The sequence below is a fragment of the Megalobrama amblycephala genome, linkage group LG11 (genome assembly GCF_018812025.1).
Source record: "Megalobrama amblycephala isolate DHTTF-2021 linkage group LG11, ASM1881202v1, whole genome shotgun sequence".
Classification (NCBI taxonomy): Eukaryota; Metazoa; Chordata; class Actinopteri; order Cypriniformes; family Xenocyprididae; genus Megalobrama; species Megalobrama amblycephala.
This window is the reverse complement of record NC_063054.1, coordinates 21,180,983-21,199,858: the sequence shown is the minus strand read 5'-3', so window position 1 is coordinate 21,199,858 and position 18,876 is coordinate 21,180,983. Positions and strand designations below refer to the sequence as shown.

The 18,876-nt window shown below is 37.0% G+C and overlaps 1 protein-coding gene across 1 annotated transcript in view; it reads left to right on the top strand.

The window, feature by feature from the left end:
* The window catches only part of pdgfra (platelet-derived growth factor receptor, alpha polypeptide), a 31,265-nt gene extending 15,686 nt beyond the window's left edge, over nucleotides 1–15,579 (top strand). The window contains exons 18-29 of the mRNA XM_048206673.1: nucleotides 293–425; nucleotides 765–869; nucleotides 3,292–3,402; nucleotides 3,634–3,787; nucleotides 6,630–6,790; nucleotides 7,632–7,747; nucleotides 8,623–8,745; nucleotides 8,888–8,999; nucleotides 9,097–9,196; nucleotides 9,283–9,388; nucleotides 12,609–12,850; nucleotides 13,282–15,579. Of these exons, the coding sequence (XP_048062630.1) occupies nucleotides 293–425; nucleotides 765–869; nucleotides 3,292–3,402; nucleotides 3,634–3,787; nucleotides 6,630–6,790; nucleotides 7,632–7,747; nucleotides 8,623–8,745; nucleotides 8,888–8,999; nucleotides 9,097–9,196; nucleotides 9,283–9,388; nucleotides 12,609–12,850; nucleotides 13,282–13,426 (1,608 nt within the window). The 3' untranslated portion in view covers nucleotides 13,427–15,579. The remainder of the gene's footprint in view (nucleotides 1–292; nucleotides 426–764; nucleotides 870–3,291; nucleotides 3,403–3,633; nucleotides 3,788–6,629; nucleotides 6,791–7,631; nucleotides 7,748–8,622; nucleotides 8,746–8,887; nucleotides 9,000–9,096; nucleotides 9,197–9,282; nucleotides 9,389–12,608; nucleotides 12,851–13,281) is intronic.
* Nucleotides 15,580–18,876: the final 3,297 nt, after the last annotated feature.

The window sequence follows — 18,876 nt, the reverse complement described above, 5'->3', positions numbered from 1 at the left end:
TCAGTGTAAACCATCAACTGTTTAGTTACCCATTTTCTTCAAAATATATTCAGAATTTTCATTTTTGGGTGAACTATCCCTTTAATGCATTGACACAGTCATGTTAGCTTGTCTGAGGGTGAGATTCAGTGAAATGAGATTATAAATTGCACATATGTCACTTTATTTGTGTGTGAATGACACTGCTCACCTCTCAGCCTGAGTGTGGAACAGCTTGATTGTCCTCCAGTATCTGTAAGCTCTGTTACGGAATATATAAGAATCACTCTCTCCTTCTGCACCTGTGTTACAGAAACCACGTTACGAGATCAGATGGCGTGTGATTGAATCGGTCAGTCCGGATGGTCACGAATACATATATGTCGATCCCATGCAGCTTCCATATGACTCCCGCTGGGAGTTCTCTCGGGATAGCCTTGTTCTGGGTGAGTTAAAGTTGTAGTGAATCAGTCCACCATGATCTTGTGTGGTTCAGCCATCTTTAAGTGACATTTTGTTGTGGTTGTGTGCTTGATAGGATTGTGGTTTTGTAATCCGTCCTCATCACAATCTACTGCACAGATTCTATTTAGGTGATTTGTGTGGTGACTGTTTGAGGTTTTTGACTCAAACATCCAAAATGGTCTTGCACAGGAAACCACTGTGGTAATACTGAAAGTTACAGAAAGCGCTTTGTGTTTGCATGCTCTCTTACACTAGATAATGTTTCTGTGGCATCCTCTGGTTATGCAAATGAATGAAAAGTTTGTGTGTGTGTATTGCAGGCCGTGTCCTGGGCTCAGGAGCATTTGGGAAAGTGGTGGAGGGCACTGCTTATGGACTTAGTCGTTCTCAACCTGTGATGAAAGTGGCAGTAAAAATGCTTAAACGTGAGTTAATTGAATATTTAACTAGTAGTTCTGATTTGCCATATATAAAATGCATGGTGGCAGACAGTCTTTGGGGTAACGCATTACAAGTAACTTAAGTTACGTAATCAGATTACTTTTTCAAGTAACTGGTAAAGTAACAAATTACTTTTCAATTTACAACAAAATATCGAAGTTACTTTTTCAAATAAGTAATGCAAGTTACTTTTTCACATTTACTGACTGACATCTCTCCTGTCCCCTTGTTGAGAGAAATAAAGTGCAGAGGTGTGGTGTGCGCTGTGTGAACATGATGATTATTGTAGTATACTAATAAGCAAAAATTACTTTAGATTAGTTTTAGAAATAAGAGTGTTGAACTTCCTTCTCCTGTATCCAATTCTTCTTTAATCCAGAATGGCAGCATAGCTGAAAGGTTTGTTTGAGCTGCGCCCTCTACTGTACAGGCGTAAATATGCATTTCCTTCAGCCTAAGGCTTATTCATTTCACTTTTGGTGTGAAAGGGCCTTTACATGTGCCAAAAATATAACTTTTCTGTTGTTATTAAAAAACAAGGAAGCCCAGCTTCAACCAAAAGTAACGCAATAGTAATGTAACACATTACTTTTCATAAAAAGTTACTAAGTAACGCAATTACACTGAACAAAATTATAAACTAACACTTTTGTTTTTGCCCCCATTTTTCATGAGCTGAACTCAAAGATCTAAGACTTTTTCTATGTACACAAAATATTGTTCACAAATCTGTCTAAATTTGTGTTAGTGAGCACTTCTCCTTTGCCGAGATAATCCATCCATTTCACAGGTGTGGCATATCAAGATGCTGATTAGACAACATGATTATTGCACAGGTGTGCCTTAGGCTGGCCACAATAAAAGGCCACTCTAAAATGTGCAGTTTTATCACACAGCACAATGCCACAGATGTCGCAAGTTTTGAGGGAGCGTGCAATTGGCATGCTGACTGCAGGAATGTCCACCAGAGCTGTTGCCCGTGTAATTGAATGTTCATTTCTCTACCATAAGCCGTCTCCAAAGTCGTTTCAGAGAATTTGGCAGTACATCCAACCAGCCTCACAACCGCAGACCACGTGTAACCACACCAGCCCAGGACCTCCATATCCAGCCTCTTCACCTCCAAGATCATCTGAGACCAGCCACCCGGACAGCTGCTGCAACAATCGGTTTGCATAACCAAAGAATTTCTACACAAAATGTCAGAAACCGTCTCAGGGAAGCTCATCTGCATGCTCGTCGTCCTCATCGGGGTCTCGACCTGACTGCAGTTCGTCATCGTAACTGACTTGAGTGGGCAAATGCTCACATTCGATGGCATCTGGCACTTTGGAGAGGTGTTCTCTTCACGGATGAATCCCGGTTTTCACTGTACAGGGCAGATGGCAGACAGCGTGCATGGCGTCGTGTGGGTGAGCGATTTGCTGATGTCAGCGTTGTGGATCGAGTGGCCCATGGTGGCGGTGTGGTTATGGCATGGGCAGGCGTATGTTATGGACAATGAAAACAGGTGCATTTTATTGATTGCATTTTGATATCGTGATGAGATCCTAAAGGGCCCATTGTTGTGCCATTCATCCACGACCATCACCTCATGTTGCAGCATGATAATGCACGGCCCCATGTTGCAAGGATCTGTACACAATTCCTAGAAGCTGAAAACACCCCAGTTCTTGCATGGCCAGCATACTCACCGACATGTCACCCATTGAGCATGTTTGGGATGCTCTGGATCGGCATATACGACAGCGTGTTCCAGTTCCTGCCAATATCCAGCAACTTCGCACAGCCGTTGAAGAGGAGTGGACCAACATTCCATAGGCCACAATCAACAACCTGAGGAGATGTGTTGCACTGCGTGAGGCAAATGGTGGTCACACAAGATACTGACTGGTTTTCAGACCCCTCCGGACTCCCCCAATACAGTAAAACTGGCCTTTTATTGTGGCCAGCCTAAGGCACACATGTGCAATAATCATGCTGTCTAATCAGCATCTTGATATGCCACAACTGTGAGGTGGATGGATTATCTCGGCAAAGGAGAAGTGCTCACTAACACAGATTTAGACAGATTTGTGAACAATATTTGAGAGAAATAGGCCTTTTGTGTACATAGAAAACATTTTAGATCTTTGAGTTCAGCTCATGAAAAATGGGGGCAAAAACAAAAGTGTTGCGTTTATAATTTTGTTCAGTGTAGTTACTTTTTAGGGAGTAACGCAATATTGTAATGCATTACTTTTATTATAACTTTACCCTACACTGGTGGCAGAGTATTTGTTTACAAGCAGATAATTTGATAATAACAGCAATACCTCATCTATGCATTATGATGATTAATGATACTGAAAGCTCATTTTTGTTGACAATATGGTAATATAACTGGTAATATGATTGCTTCCTCAGCGACAGCACGCTCCAGTGAGAAACAGGCTTTGATGTCAGAGCTGAAAATTATGACCCACCTGGGCCCTCACCTAAACATCGTCAATCTTCTGGGAGCGTGCACTAAATCAGGTGAAAATGCACAAACACACAGATAACAAAGACAAACAGGCGGTCTCTAGGGTGGTGTCTTCTTGGTTTGTGGGTTTTTATTGTGTGGCATTTTAACGGGCAGAGTTAAGTGCAATGTAGAACTTTAACCTCCTGCTTTTAGACATTTTACAAGTCTCTGATAAGATTAGACTAGTTTTATTAACACTGCTCTCACTCTTTCTCTTTCTTTTTGACCATTTCTCTTTTCAGGACCAATCTACATTATCACAGAGTATTGTTTCTATGGAGACCTGGTGAATTACCTGCATAAGAACAGAGATGGTTTTCTCAGCCGCCACACAGAAAAGGGCAAGAAAGATCTAGACATCTTTGGCATCAACCCAGCCGATGAGAGTAGCAGGAGGTCAGCCAACACATACACCCACACAAAAGATGTGATTTGCTGCATAATAAGAATGTAGTTTTTAGGTCAAAACATGATGTTAGGGATTTTTTTTATTTAGCTCTTTAATCTGATTGAAGATTAAGAATGTCAGGATTTCAGTCTAATTGGGTAAGTGAAGTTATTTATGAGAGGAGAGAGATAACAGACAAGTAAAGAGGTACAGTGAGCTGCCTCTTCGTATTGCCTATATATAACACTATCCTTAACCCTCTTGTGCTCTTTGTGTGGTTTCAATGAAATCAATATACTATATTTAAATCCGATTTACTTTTTTTTTTTTATTTAATATTCTGTATTTTTAGGGGATTTTATGGTACTAAATTATATTTATTCAGTAGTTTTGAGCATAGACCTGAAAATGAAATTTCCAACTTAAACTGTCATAAATCTTGAAAGCTTTGGAGCACAGACTTAAGTCTCTTTTTAAAGATGACACTTGGCAGATTATTGCTGAAGTGAAAAGTAAAGTTTAAATAAGTGAACTTAAAAAACAGTTATAGAATTTTACGTTCATTGTTATGAAAAATGCACAGAAATACTTTTTTCAATTTTTATATGAAATATATATTTTCCAAAAGACGTTTGACTGTAAAACTGCATGAAAATCAAATCCATAAATGTAAACAAGTTGTTTATGTCAATTTTGCCAATTAAGTCAATTTTGAGCTTGATATCTCAAAAAATGAGCTTTCAGTAAGATTTTGTTTGGGCGCAGTATAAAAAATTTACACTAGATGAAATTTGTTTCTCATTCATTTCCAATGCGGTCATTTTTGACTGCGAGGAGTACAAGTGTGATTATCAGGACTGTTTAAGCATTCTCTAAGAGGTGATTTTTGAATTATGTCCATGATTTTTTTTTTTTTTTTTTTGTGTTCACATTGCAAGTGCCAAAACCTTTACAAAGTTTCGTACCATTCCGATGAAGTAAAAAAAAAAAAAAAAAAATGAAGCATAACATTATTCTGTCAAAAAGCACAAGAGGGTTAAAGACTTCCTCTTTTATATAAACTACAGATTTGGAATGCTCTAAATTGCCGGTATCTTGCATGGCACAAAAATAGCCCAGGAAACTCAACTTCATAGAGTTAGACTTCCAGTACTTACAGCATTAGTATGTTGCTAAGCTAATACACACACACACAAAAAAAAAAAACACTGCTCACACAAATATTGGCAAAATAATCTATTTATTGACACTTTTTATTTATAATCAACATTTCTCTGAGGCAACGTCATTATAGTATTATATTATCTTTAATGTATTTATTTTAAATTAAAGTATTATATTATCTTAAAGGTGCCCAAGAATGCTTTTTCACAAGATGTAATATAAGCCTAAGGTGTCCCCTGAATGTGTCTGTGAAGTTTCAGCTCAAAATACCCCATAGATTTTTTTTAATAAATTTTTTTAACTGCCTATTTTGGGGCATCATTAACTATGCACTGATTTTTTTCAGCGCGCCGCCCCTTTAATTCGCGTGCTCCCTGCCACACGAGCTCTCGATTTATATTACAGCACATTTACAAAGTTCACACAGCTAATATAACCCTCAAATGGATCTTTACAAGATGTTCGTCATGCATGCTGTATGCATGCTTCGAATTATGTGAGTAAAGTATTTATTTTGATGTTTATATTTGATTCTCTATGAGTTTGAGGCTGTGCTCCGTGGCTAACGGCTAATGCTACACTGTTGGAGAGATTTATAAAGAATGAAGTTGTGTTTATGAATTATACAGACTGCAAGTGTTTAAAAATGAAAATAGCGACGGCTCTTGTCTCCGTGAATACAGTAATAAACGATGGTAACTTTAACCACATTTAACAGTACATTAGCAACATGCTAAAGAAACATTTAGATAGACAATTTACAAATATCACTAAAAATATCATGCTATCATGGATCATGTCAGTTATTATTGCTCCATCTGCCATTTTCGCTGTTGTTCTTGCTTACCTAGTCTGTTGATTCACCTGTGCAGATCCAGACGTTACTGGCTGCCCTTGTCTACTGCCTTTCATAATGTTGGGAACGTGGGCTGGCATATGCAAATATTGGGGGCGTACACCCCGACTGTTACGCAACAGTCGGTGTTATGTTTAGATCCGCGTGTTTTCCGGAAGTCTTTTAAACAAATGAGATTTACATAAGAAAGAGAAAGCAATGGAGTTTGAAACTCAATGTATGTCTTTTCCATGTACTGAACTCTTGTTCAACTATGCCAAGGTAAATTCAAATTTTGAGTCTAGGGCACCTTTAATAGTATTATAGTATTATATTATCTTTAATTTATTTATTTTAAATTTTAGTACTTCAACTTAAACTCATTTTATTTACATAAGTTGCCAAGGCAAAATCTCAAATTTTCACTGAAGTTTTTTAAGTTTTTTTTTTTTTATATAAAATATTTATATTTTATTTAATTTCAGCCATGAGCAGAATATATTAAGTGCTGCCTTAATTTGACCAAAATGTGGTATCTTAGGAGGCAACATTATTAAGTTGCTCACAAGGTTTTGGAACAAAACAAAAGTGGTACATATGTCACCTTTCAGAGAATGCTCAGGAGGTTACTGGCCATATGATGTAAACCACTGTGAGAAGATTGGTGATCTAATCTCTGCACATTCACTTACAGAACACATCAGATCTTTCTGATGACCTACTATAAGATGATCTAATCATTCATTAGCATGGCCGACAATACACATAGTCTGAGTGTTTTCATTTGACATACACAGCATGATGTTCTCCCCTGACTTATTATTTCTGTATTTATGTGTGTGTGTGTGCAGCTACGTCATCCTGTCTTTTGAGGGGAAAGGTGATTATATGGACATGAAGCAGGCAGACACCATGCAATACGTCCCCATGCTGGAAATGAGTGAAGCTTCAAAATACTCTCCCATCCAGAGATCAGACTACGACCATCCTCCCTCTCACAGACAGTTAAATGGTAAGAGAACAATTTTAAAGGAATAGTTCACCCAAAATTTAATATTCTGTCATCATTTACTCTCCAATCACTTTAAAAAAGTATGCAAAAGCACCATAAAAGTATAAAAGTGCCTTCTGAAGTCATATGATAGCTTTGAGGAACTGATCAACCGATTCATTGAAAAGATCTGACTCCATGAATTATTTATTCCCGAATCATGAACTTTCACCAAGCAGAGCACATGTCAAGATTAAGAGCAGAAAAACATCTAAATTTGAGACTATTAATTATACAAATTTACAAAGCTATTGTATGACTTAAAGAAGTTTGAAAGTTTGAAAGCTCATTGAAATTGCATTGAAAAGAACATGAAAAACTATTTTCTCCCTGTGTGTTGTCTGGAAAAAAGAAAGTCATACAGGTTTGGAAGAACATGAGGGTGAATAAATAATGACAGAGTATTTATTTTTGGGTGAACTATGTCTTTAACTATAAATCACATCTCCTCCTCTTTCCTTTTCCTGTTCTGTTTTCTCATTCTTAATCCTCCTGATTTTTTTCTTTTGGCACTTTATTTTTCGGTCAAACCCTCGTTTACTGCACGTACTCTGGTAGGTTTGGCATGTTGTGGTCTGGTTTGGCTGGTATTTGTAGGACACACACACACTGATGTTTAGCTAGTGATAGCAGAGAGGTCCACCCATGTCACTGCAGTCTGTGCACTCTGCAATTACAGATGGTAATTGTAGCTCAACCGTCTTAATGCATACATCTGCCTGCCATTCCTCAGACTTTACACTCACACAAAATCATTTTAAGCATGTAGTTCTCATTCAAAATGTGTTTGTGTGAACAACAGACAGTGAAGTTGAGAACCTTCTCTCAGATGACACCAATGAAGGCCTGACGACAGTGGACCTCCTCAGTTTCACCTATCAGGTGGCTCGAGGGATGGAGTTTTTGGCCTCTAAGAACGTAAGTTAAATCCTGTTTGTGCAGGATAACTGCCTAGTCAGTTTAGTCTGTAAACATTTGCTTCAAAACACTTTTGATCTTGCTTATACGTGCAGTTTAGACATAACATTGATTGAGACGTTACATTAAAGTGATTCTGGATGTCTTTGCGGAGGAGGCGACTTGATGGCAGGTTTCTATATTTGAGAAAATGGTCGCCTGTGGCTGTATAGTTAAAATACATAGGAATGAGGGTTTGCAGAACTTCCCTGGTAAACCGAAACCTCTCAGGAGAGAGGCCCAGCAGTGAAAATAATGATGCTGCTATCGTTTCATGTTATAGCAACTATTAATTAGACCTCTTGTTTAAAATTTGGTAACCTCATCTTACAAAGGTGGACTCTAGACCACCCTTGAAGAAAGATAGAGAGTGAGACTGAGGGAGAGAGTTGAGGAAAAGAGAGGAATATTCTAGAAGGACATTAGCTTCTAGATATTTCTTTGTTAAACTTATAAAATATTAGGACTGTTAAATAAAATAATATTTGAAATAAAACTGCTTGTAATTAAAAGAAATCCTGATAAATCTAAGTCTGTTAATCCTTTTGTGGTTTAAAAATGTCTTAACATTAATGATAATACTAAATTATATCAAATATAATGTCGGTATAGTATAAAGAGCTAAACAAATTTTTGAGCCTTTTGATGGGGCTGTAAGGGTACATGACAAAAGAACTGCGTAAGACTACATGGGATGAAGAAAAATGGGAAAAGATAAATAAATATGTTTGACCATCTCAAATAAATAACTTTTTCTATATAATACAACCCACTAAAACTGAACTGAAACTCTCTGTTCCAAACACACTCACTTGTTTATTCTGTTTTTCCCTCAGTGTGTACACAGAGACTTGGCTGCACGTAATGTCCTGCTGTCTCAAGGCAAGATAGTGAAGATCTGTGACTTTGGGCTGGCCAGAGACATCATGCACGATAACAACTATGTCTCCAAAGGAAGTGTGAGTGGTTGTCTTAGTCCTAATGTGGTGTTTTTGATTATTTGTTTTAGATTATAGATATTCCAGTGTTTTAACATGTCCAATTTTGGCAAAAAGAGCTGGAACAATCATCTTCTAATACTTTTTTGTCTCTCACAAACAGACCTTCCTTCCAGTGAAGTGGATGGCCCCTGAGAGTATTTTTGACAACCTTTACACTACACTCAGTGACGTCTGGTCTTATGGCATCTTATTATGGGAGATATTCTCTCTTGGTATGCTTAATATGACCATAGATTTGCTTAGAATTTATTTCCAAACTTTACAAATGACAAATGCACAGTACAGAATGTGTTTTTGTCGTTTCTGTAGGAGGGACGCCTTATCCTGGTATGGTTGTGGATTCCAGCTTCTACAACAAGATCAAGAGCGGATACCGGATGGCGAAACCCGAGCATGCTTCCAGTGATGTGTACGTTCCGTCTCGAATGTTTTGCTGCGCTTGGCTCTGGCTGGCGCAGATATCTAACCAATGCGCTGTTGTTTGTCGATGTGCAGCTATGAGCTTATGATGAAGTGTTGGAACAGTGAACCAGAGAAGAGACCGTCTTTCCACTGCCTGAGTGATATGGTGGCCTCTCTGCTGCCCTCAGGATATAAGAGGGTAAGTCTGCAACATGAACACTAGATTTCAAGTTTTCTCTCTTTTTATCATTCTCAAATAATCTCAGTTTTCTTTGAGATTAAATTATTTTTAGGAGAATATTTATCTCACCTTCTCACTCATTTACTAAAACTATTTAATTATTTCTGTAACTAAAATATTTGTGCTATAATTATAATTAAAGGTGCTAAAGAGGATCTTTTCGTCGACTGAGAAACCAAAGACTGTTACTGAGTTTTTGAAATGAGCGCATGCGTAAGAATTTCGAGGGAACGCCTCCCAAAACTCGTGCACGAGTATTGGAACATGAGTGTTTACCACCGGCATTCGCGTAAACGATTGGCTGATGTTTTTAAGGCCCTACCTCGTGCACAGATGATGTATATTAATATTATTACTTTCAGTGCACCTAATAAATAGTCTTTTATCAGTTAGTAAATACAGTTTCAAGTAATATTGCAAAAATGTATAAAGCAAAACATCCTCTTTAGCACCTAGATTTTAATATATATATTTTTTTTAATTCTTATCTAAAATAACAATGATTTTGAAAAAAATGAACAAATATGAACCAAAACTAATAAAAAAAAAAAATCTGATGTAGTAATTAATCTCTTCGAAGACATCTGATCCATGTATTTTGCCAAAAAGAACCACCAAATTAAACAAGATTAAAATTAGACAAAGTTATTGCGACTTTTTATCTCACAATTCTGACATTTGCAAGTTCACATCTCACAATTCTGACTTTGTCGAAATTACGTGATATAAACTCGCAATTGTGAGTTATAATGTCAGAATTGTGTGATATAGACTCGCAATTGCAAGTTATAATGTCAGAATTGTGAGATATAAACTCAGAATTGGACAGAATTGGACTTTACAGCTCACAATTGCGAGTTTATATCTCACAAATCTGAGAAAAGAAGTCATATCTTGCAATTCTGACTTTATTTCTCAAAATTGCAAGTTTATATCCCATAATTGTGAGTTTATAACTCGCAATTCTAACTTTATTTCTCAAAATTGTGTTATATCTTGCAATTCTGACGTTTATAACTAGCAATTGTGAGTTTATATCTCGCAATTCTGAGAAAAGAAGTTAGAATTGCTGGATGTAAATTTGCAATTGTGAGAAAGAAAGAAAGAAAGAAAGAAAGAAAGAAAGAAAGAAAGAAAGAAAGAAAGAAAGAAAGAAAGAAAGCATTTATTCCTTTTCTTTCTTTCTTTCTTTCTATTTATATTCCATTAAAACTATATAAAACTAAACTGAAAATGAAAACTATAATATAAAAATAAAATAGTGACATTTTATAAACTATAATAATATATCCCACCATGACCTAATAAATGGCCCAGATAAAAGTACGGTGGAAATGGCTTCCCACTTCCTGTAGCTTAAATGCAGTGTGTCAATCTAGGCTTTGAGGCCTTGGCCATGTCTATGTCATCATTGGCAACACCACCAGACCGCTAACAGAGATTAGCACACCAGTGCTCCAGCTGGCTAACGCCCCAACGCGGCAAAACCCAGCAGTGCTAATGACCAGGAGCATCCATTAGCGTCCGCCAGCTAGCCATAATTGCCCTATTAAACAGACACCACACGTGGTACTTCAAAACTCTGCTTCCCAGAGTCACATGGCCCAGGGAATAACTAGCTCCTGTTATAGCACCTTGGGCAGGGGTGTGGTGGGAAATGCGGTTCGTAAATAGGCCTGTAAGCCCTCAAGTAACCACAGAACGCTTGCAGAAATGGGGCAGAACATCACGGTTGAGCCGTGTTTATGGTGGCGTTGAAGTGCTATTTACAACTACCAGAAATTATTCAATTTCTCCCTCATTTCCTTCAGTACGGTGCATTATAAGAGAGAATGGCAAGCTTAATTTGAGATTAACTACAATGTTTATGTCACATAAACATAATCACTTTTCTATTCTATGCTCCTTTTTAAGGGTCAAGCCTCGAAGGGGCAAAGACCCCTAATGAAATCGTTAGTTTTCTTTATTATTATTCTGCTCATGAGTCTATGGCAGCCCATAGAACTGTATGGTAAAAAGTTTTGAAATTTGGCACACACATAGAGGACAGTCTGAAATGTTACCATAGCAATTTTGAGTTGCGTCCCAAATGACACACTATACACTATGCACTTATACACTATGTACTTATGCACTATGTACTCATCCATGTAGTGCGTGAATTGTATAAGGTTATTTAGTCATTTTTCAGTGTGAACACACTACTCGCACTATTTATACTTAAAAAAGTAATAGAATAGTGCATTAGTACGCAAATTGGGACGCACCTTTGGAGTCTCTACCTCAAACCCTCTAGCGCCACCAACAGTTCAAAGATTCACTCACAAAATGTTGGTTTTTTCGTCAACGAATTTGACTGCGAGCACGCAAAAATGGATTCGATGCTGTATCTTCACATTGATTTGATGTATTGACACCACACTTGGTATATGTCATTACAGGCATGACTTGGGGGTACATGCACAGAATTGTCACAGCGCCACCTACTGGTGCCGAGATAGGAAAAATGGCTATTTTTGCTTATAACTTTTTAATGTCTTGTCCTAAAGTCATGAGAATATCCAGTTTTCTTTGGTCGGCCATTTTGGGCGTCGGCCATTTTGAATTTTGTCATAAAATGCTGTTTTACAAATGCATTAATACATCGTTACGAAACTTGGTATGATTCATCAAGGCCAAAATTTGTCCGATTTGTATGAAATTTGGCATGTAGCATCTACAGACACTCATGACAAAAAGTTATTAAAAGATTTTTTAAAGACCCAACTGTTGTTTTATACTGCGTCAACAAATTTGACTGCGAGCACATCAAAATGGATATGCGGCTGTATCTTTGCAAAAGTTTTGTGTATTGATGTCATCACAGGCATGACTTTGAGGGTGCATGCAGAGTTTCGTCATAGCGCCACCTACTGCTCAGAAGTTATAAACCATGTTATTATGTTATAAGTGCTTTAACTGATGTAATTTAAACAGCTTTGAACCTCATGATCACAGATGTCCACAAATATTTCCTTTTCTCCCCTTATTCGGCTTGACCCCGTAATTGCTGTAATACTCTTTTATATTTTATTTGTATTATTTTTATATATTGCATTTTTTATATGATTTTTTTTTACATATTTGAATATTATTCAATTTATAACTTTTAATATTGTATTTATATTTCCCTTCCCAGTGTTATGAACGCGTGAATCATGACTTCCTGAAGAGCGATCATCCTGCTGTGACTCGGGTGCAGTGTATTGACAGTGATGATGATGCATACATGGGCGTGCTCTACAAGAACCAGGGCAAACTGAAGGACCGCGAGAGCGGCTTTGATGAACAAAGACTCAGCTCTGACAGCGGTTACATCATTCCTCTGCCGGACCTCGACCCGCTGTCAAATGAAGACTACAGCAAGAGGAATCGCCATAGGTACCCACCAATTACATCATATTCTCACTTTGGGGTATTAGGTTAGGATGATGATTCTTAAGAATTTTGGACATATACACTACAGTTCAAAAGTCTGGGGTCAGTAAGGATTTTTTTTATGAAATGGATACTTTTATTCAACAAGGATGCATTAAATTGATCAAAAGTGACAGTAAAGACATTTATAATGTTACAAAACTTACATATTTTAGTTTTGAACTTTCTGTTTCTCAAAAAATCCTAAAAAATTGTATTACCGTTTCCACAATAATATTAAGTTTTCAACCAAATCAGCATATTAGAATATCTGAAAGATCATGTGACACAAAAAAATTACTATTGACAATCTCATATCATAAATAGTATCAAAAAATTTCCATTACTCAGTACAATATAAAAATGACTGAATTGTCCTCTCTTTTTCTCTGTAGCTCTCAGACGTCAGAGGAAAGCGCAATAGAGACAGGCTCTAGCAGCTCCATGACCAAGCGTGAAGGAGAGACCCTGGAGGACATCACCTTGCTGGACGAGATGTGCTTGGACTCAGGAGACCTGGTGGAGGACAGTTTCCTGTAAGAGAAAGATGCAAAGAGAGAGAGAAAGACATCTTCAGACAAACATTCCTCTGATTCATTACAAGTTCATGGATCTCTCTCTGCATCCTTCCATCATATTTTCCTCACTACACTCTCCTGGAGCCTTCAGAAGAAGAAAAAAAAAAAACTTTGATGCGTGAATGTCATTGATGTTTTTGGATTAGACATCGCCCTCTACAGGTCTGGAGGAATGAGCAGTGCACCACAGGACTTTATGAGCTCTCTTGATGAGACTCAGTAAGTGGTTAAGTGACTCAAATGAAGCTAAGACCAATGAAAAGGGGAAGTGGAGTAGATATTTGTTTCTGTATATCATTTCACTTATGTTTGTAATGTGATTGTGTTTGTTTGTGCGTGTGTCAGTGAATTATATGATCTTTATTTTGACGGGCATTCCGATCAGCAATATAAGCATGTCATTTAAAATTATATCAGTGACCTGGTGGTTTCACAACTGCTACCTTTCAAATGAATCCATCTGAGCTACAAAAAACCACTATAAACATTTAAAAGTGCAATGTGTAAATTTTAGGAGGATCTATTGACAGAATTGCAATATAATATACATAACTATGTTTTCAGTGGTGTATAACGACCTTACATAATGAACCGTTATGTTTTTTTATTACCTTAGAATGAGCCATTTCTATCTACATACACCGCGCCGGCATGTTTCTACAGTAGCCCTAAATGGACAAACAGAGCACGTTTGCTTGACTAGCTACTCTCTGCTGTCTCAAACGATGACTTCTTTGTCCTGTGCTGGCCACCATAGCTTCTCAATATTGCAATTCACAACCTCACCGCTAGATGTCGCTAACATTTACACACTGCACCTTTAAAAAACAGCATAACTGAGTCAACGTTCACCTATTTTGAATCAGGACTGTTTTTTCCTCTCACTCCCACAGGACCTTATGTAATTTGAGGAGCAGTACACCAACTAAACAGCACAAACCCTATAAGACATAGGTTTAATGTAACTGATCATATATTGTCAATGTCTCAATAAGTGTGGCAGTTTGAATTTTATTTTTGTACTGTTTGGATAGTATGGATATATTATTTGTGAATACTGGGTTTGGAAATGATGTAATCCTAAATGAAGAAAATGGCAACTGTGTTTTGACCTGCGAGTCACACGTATTTTTGTGACATCAACCTTTATAAGATGCTGATATGACACTATTTATGACATCTTTATGTGTGGCCAAAGTTTTTACCTAACTGAAGTGAAGAATTTTCTGATTTCTTAACTAGTATGTTAGTCTGAGGCATTATATTCAAAGCTAATCTCTTTAAAAAGATTATCCAAATGAAATGGCTTATCTCATGAAGTTTCACATCATCTTTTTGGGCTTTTACCTAGATTTGAAGCTTGTACTGCAGTATAGTAATGAGGAAAGACTTTGTGAATCAGTGAAATCATGTTGTTACATTTTCAGTTTTCTCGGGTTCTGCTCCAAGTTCTACCTTCTTGTTAATTGGATTTCATATCAACCAAAGGGAAACAGAGATAATCATGCCCTGCCAGAAGTGCTAGTTTGCTGCTTGTGAAGATTTGTGTGTCCCCCCCCCAAGAACAAAGCAATTGAAAATCATAGTGTAGATTTACACATAGCCAAATCCTGTAGTCTTGAAGCATCTTAGAGACACGTCATTTAGATTTTCTACTTTGATGTTATACATCACTGTTTGTTGTAAATGTGTATCATTGTATAACAGGACTTCAGCATATCACTGCCTGCCCCATCTTCACCCTCTACTGTGGCATGTCGAGAGGAGAGAGATATATATTAAAAAAAAAAAAACTGTTGCACTTTTTAAAACTCTTCTTTTGAAAATTTTATTCTAGCATTTCTTATTCTGCTTTTAGTGTGTGTGAGTGTGTAGACGTTCAAAATTTGTCTATGCTGAAAAAGGAAGGCAAATGATTCTTAAAGAGACAGTAGAGTGAATGTTCTTGTGCAGGAAGAGGGGAAACAAGGGAGAGGTATGAAGTATATTCTATGGTACAATATGTGTAATTCTAGGTAGTTATTCCCTTTAACAGATGTTATTCTTTTGCTATAATATGCATTATGACCATGTACATTCAAAAGATTTATATTTCAATAAATGAGATTTAATTGACTCTGTAGTTGTGCATTTCTATCTTTCAGTTTTGTTTTTATTTTATTTCTGATTATAAATAACTGATGCAAGAGTATCCAACCAGACAGATATTTGGTTATATATTGCTATAGCACAATAAAGTTGGGGCAAGTTGTCTTATGTTGTAAACTATATGTAATTTTAACTTACAGAATTTATTAAATATAGACTTTGTTGGTCAAAACAATATGTTATATTTGTATTTTACCTTTTTAAATTTTTGTTGTTCAGTAAATAGCTTTGTGTCGCATGATTGTTTACTGTTAGTTTTATTTTAGCAATATACATTTAAAAAAAAAAATATATATATATATATATATATATATATATATATATACATATATACATACATACATACATACATACATACATACAGTACATACAGGTGCTGGTCATATAATTAGAATATCATCAAAGTTTAATTTATTTCATTTCAAGTTTAATTTATTTAACTAATTCTATTCAAAAAGTGAAACTTGTATATTATATTCATTCATTACATACAGACTGATATATTTGTTTATTTCTTTTAATTTTGATAATTATAACTGACAACTAAGGAAAATCCCAAATTCACTATCTCAGAAAATTAGAATATTGTGAAAAGGTTCAATATTGAAGACACCTGGTGCCACACTCTAATCAGCTAATTAACTCAAAACACCTGCAAAGGCCTTTAAATGGTCTCTCAGTCTAGTTCTGTAGGCTACACAATCATGGGGAAGACTGCTGACTTGACAGTTGTCCAAAAGACGACCATTGACACCTTGCACAAGGAGGGCAAGACACAAAAGGTTATTGCAAAAGAGGCCGGCTGTTCACAGAGCTCTGTGTCCAAGCACATTAATAGAGAGGCGAAGGGAAGGAAAAGATGTGGTAGAAAAAAAGTGTACAAGCAATAGGGATAACCACACCCTGGACAGGATTGTGAAACAAAACCCATTCAAAAATGTGGGGGAGATTCACAAAGAGTGGACTGCAGCTGGAGTCAGTGCTTCAAGAACCACTACGCACAGACGTATGCAAGACATGGGTTTCAGCTGTCGCATTCCTTGTGTCAAGCCACTCTTGAACAATAGACAACGTCAGAAGCGTCTAAAGACAAAAAGGACTGGACTGCTGCTGAGTGGTCCAAAGTTATGTTCTCTGATGAAAGTAAATTTTGCATTTCCTTTGGAAATCAGGGTCCCAGAGTCTGGAGGAAGAGAGGAGAGGCACACAATCCACGTTGCTTGAGGTCCAGTGTAAAGTTTCCACAATCAGTGATGGTTTGGGGTGCCATGTCATCTGCTGGTGTTGGTCCACTGTGTTTTCTGAGGTCCAAGGTCAACGCAGCCGTAACCAGGAAGTTTTAGAGCACTTCATGCTTCCTGCTGCTGACCAACTTTATGGAGATGCAGATTTCATTTTCCAACAGGACTTGGCACCTGCACACAGTGCCAAAGCTACCAGTACCTGGTTTAAGGACCATGGTATCCCTGTTCTTAATTGGCCATCAAACTCGCCTGACCTTAACCCCATAGAAAATCTATGGGGTATTGTGAAGAGGAAGATGCAATATGCCAGACCCAACAATGCAGAAGAGCTGAAGGCCACTATCAGAGCAACCTGGGCTCTCATAACACCTGAGCAGTGCCACAGACTGATCGACTCCATGCCACGCCGCATTGCTGCAGTAATTCAGGCAAAAGGAGCCCCAACTAAGTATTGAGTGCTGTACATGCTCATACTTTTCATGTTCATACTTTTCAGTTGGCCAATTTGGGATTTTCCTTAGTTGTCAGTTATAATCATCAAAATTAAAAGAAATAAACATTTGAAATATATGCGTCTGTGTGTAATGAATGAATATAATATACAAGTTTCACTTTTTGAATGGAATTAGTGAAATAAATCAACTTTTTGATGATATTCTAATTATATGACCAGCACCTGTATATATATATATATACATATATATATATATATATATATATATATATATATATATATACATAAAATAAAAAGCTATAGAACTAAATTAATTTAAAAAAAAAAAAAAAAGATCAAATAAATTTAAATTTTAAGGTATGTGTCTACACAGAAATTGACTATCAATAAAATAATTTTACCTTGAAAAATATTCACTGGAGTACAAAAGTGTGACAACTAGCCCCGTGTGTGACAGTCTGCCTTACATACGCTCACTTAACCTTCTTTTTATGAAGAAGGATGTTGTAGTGAGACCATATAGTCCACTAGAGTGCGCAATGACATCATTTGTGAGTGTGCGTGCGTGAGCGTATGATTGTCTGTCCTTTGCCTGGTTTGTTTAAATATTGTTACAGCTGGAATTCTAGAGGCACCGCCTTCGTCTTACCTTGTGATACCGAAGTTAAACATTGAGTGAGTTTCTGGTTTTACAACAACAGGATATGCAAATATATGGATTAGGGAAGAGAGCGAGAGAAGGTTGATAAATGTGATATGGGTACTGTGAAACGCTGTTTATTTAAGTCCACAATTATTTAAAAGTAGTCATCCCTAAGCCTATTTGGGAAAAACCCTTTAAAGGATGTCTCTGAGGAAATATGGATGTACAACCAAGATGCAGACGACATTAGAGAGTTTACAATGTTGTTATTGTGTAAGCATATTTTATTGCTTCGTTATTTTGTGCAAACAGATTTTATTTCAAATGCATAGCCTGTGAGGAGAATTATGGAAGTGTTTGAAGGTCTAGTGGAAAGTGTCCAGTGGCTGCACTCTTGTAAAGGTCATCATGAAGGGCCCTTCACAGCAAGCTCTTGCACACATTTTAGAACGCGCCGTAAATGATGGCTGATGACGTTAGTTTCTGAAGGGCCCTGTGTGGGTGTTCTAAAATCTCATTTTGATTTCAGGCATAATCATTTTTTTTTTTAATTGTGACTTGGTTCAGTACTGAAGATGTCACGTTTACAGTTTGTTTTTCATCTGTTTTCATGTTTTCCCCTGTCTTCAGTTTCCCAGTGTTAATTGTTTCAGTTCTCCTCAGTTCACTGTGTATATATGCCCTTAGTTTCACTCCAGTCTTTGTCCTGTATTGTTTATGTTACACTGTGTTTGTAGTTATTATTTCCTGGTGATTTTCCTGTTCCTTGTTCCTAGTGTTCCAATAAATGTTATTTGAAGTTATCTCCTTTGTCATGCACTGAATGTTACAACACCAACCGTGACAGAATACAGGACCAACAAACAAGATGATCCTGGCTGAGGACCGCCTGTGGGGACTGAGGCAGAATGGTCGTCCTTTGG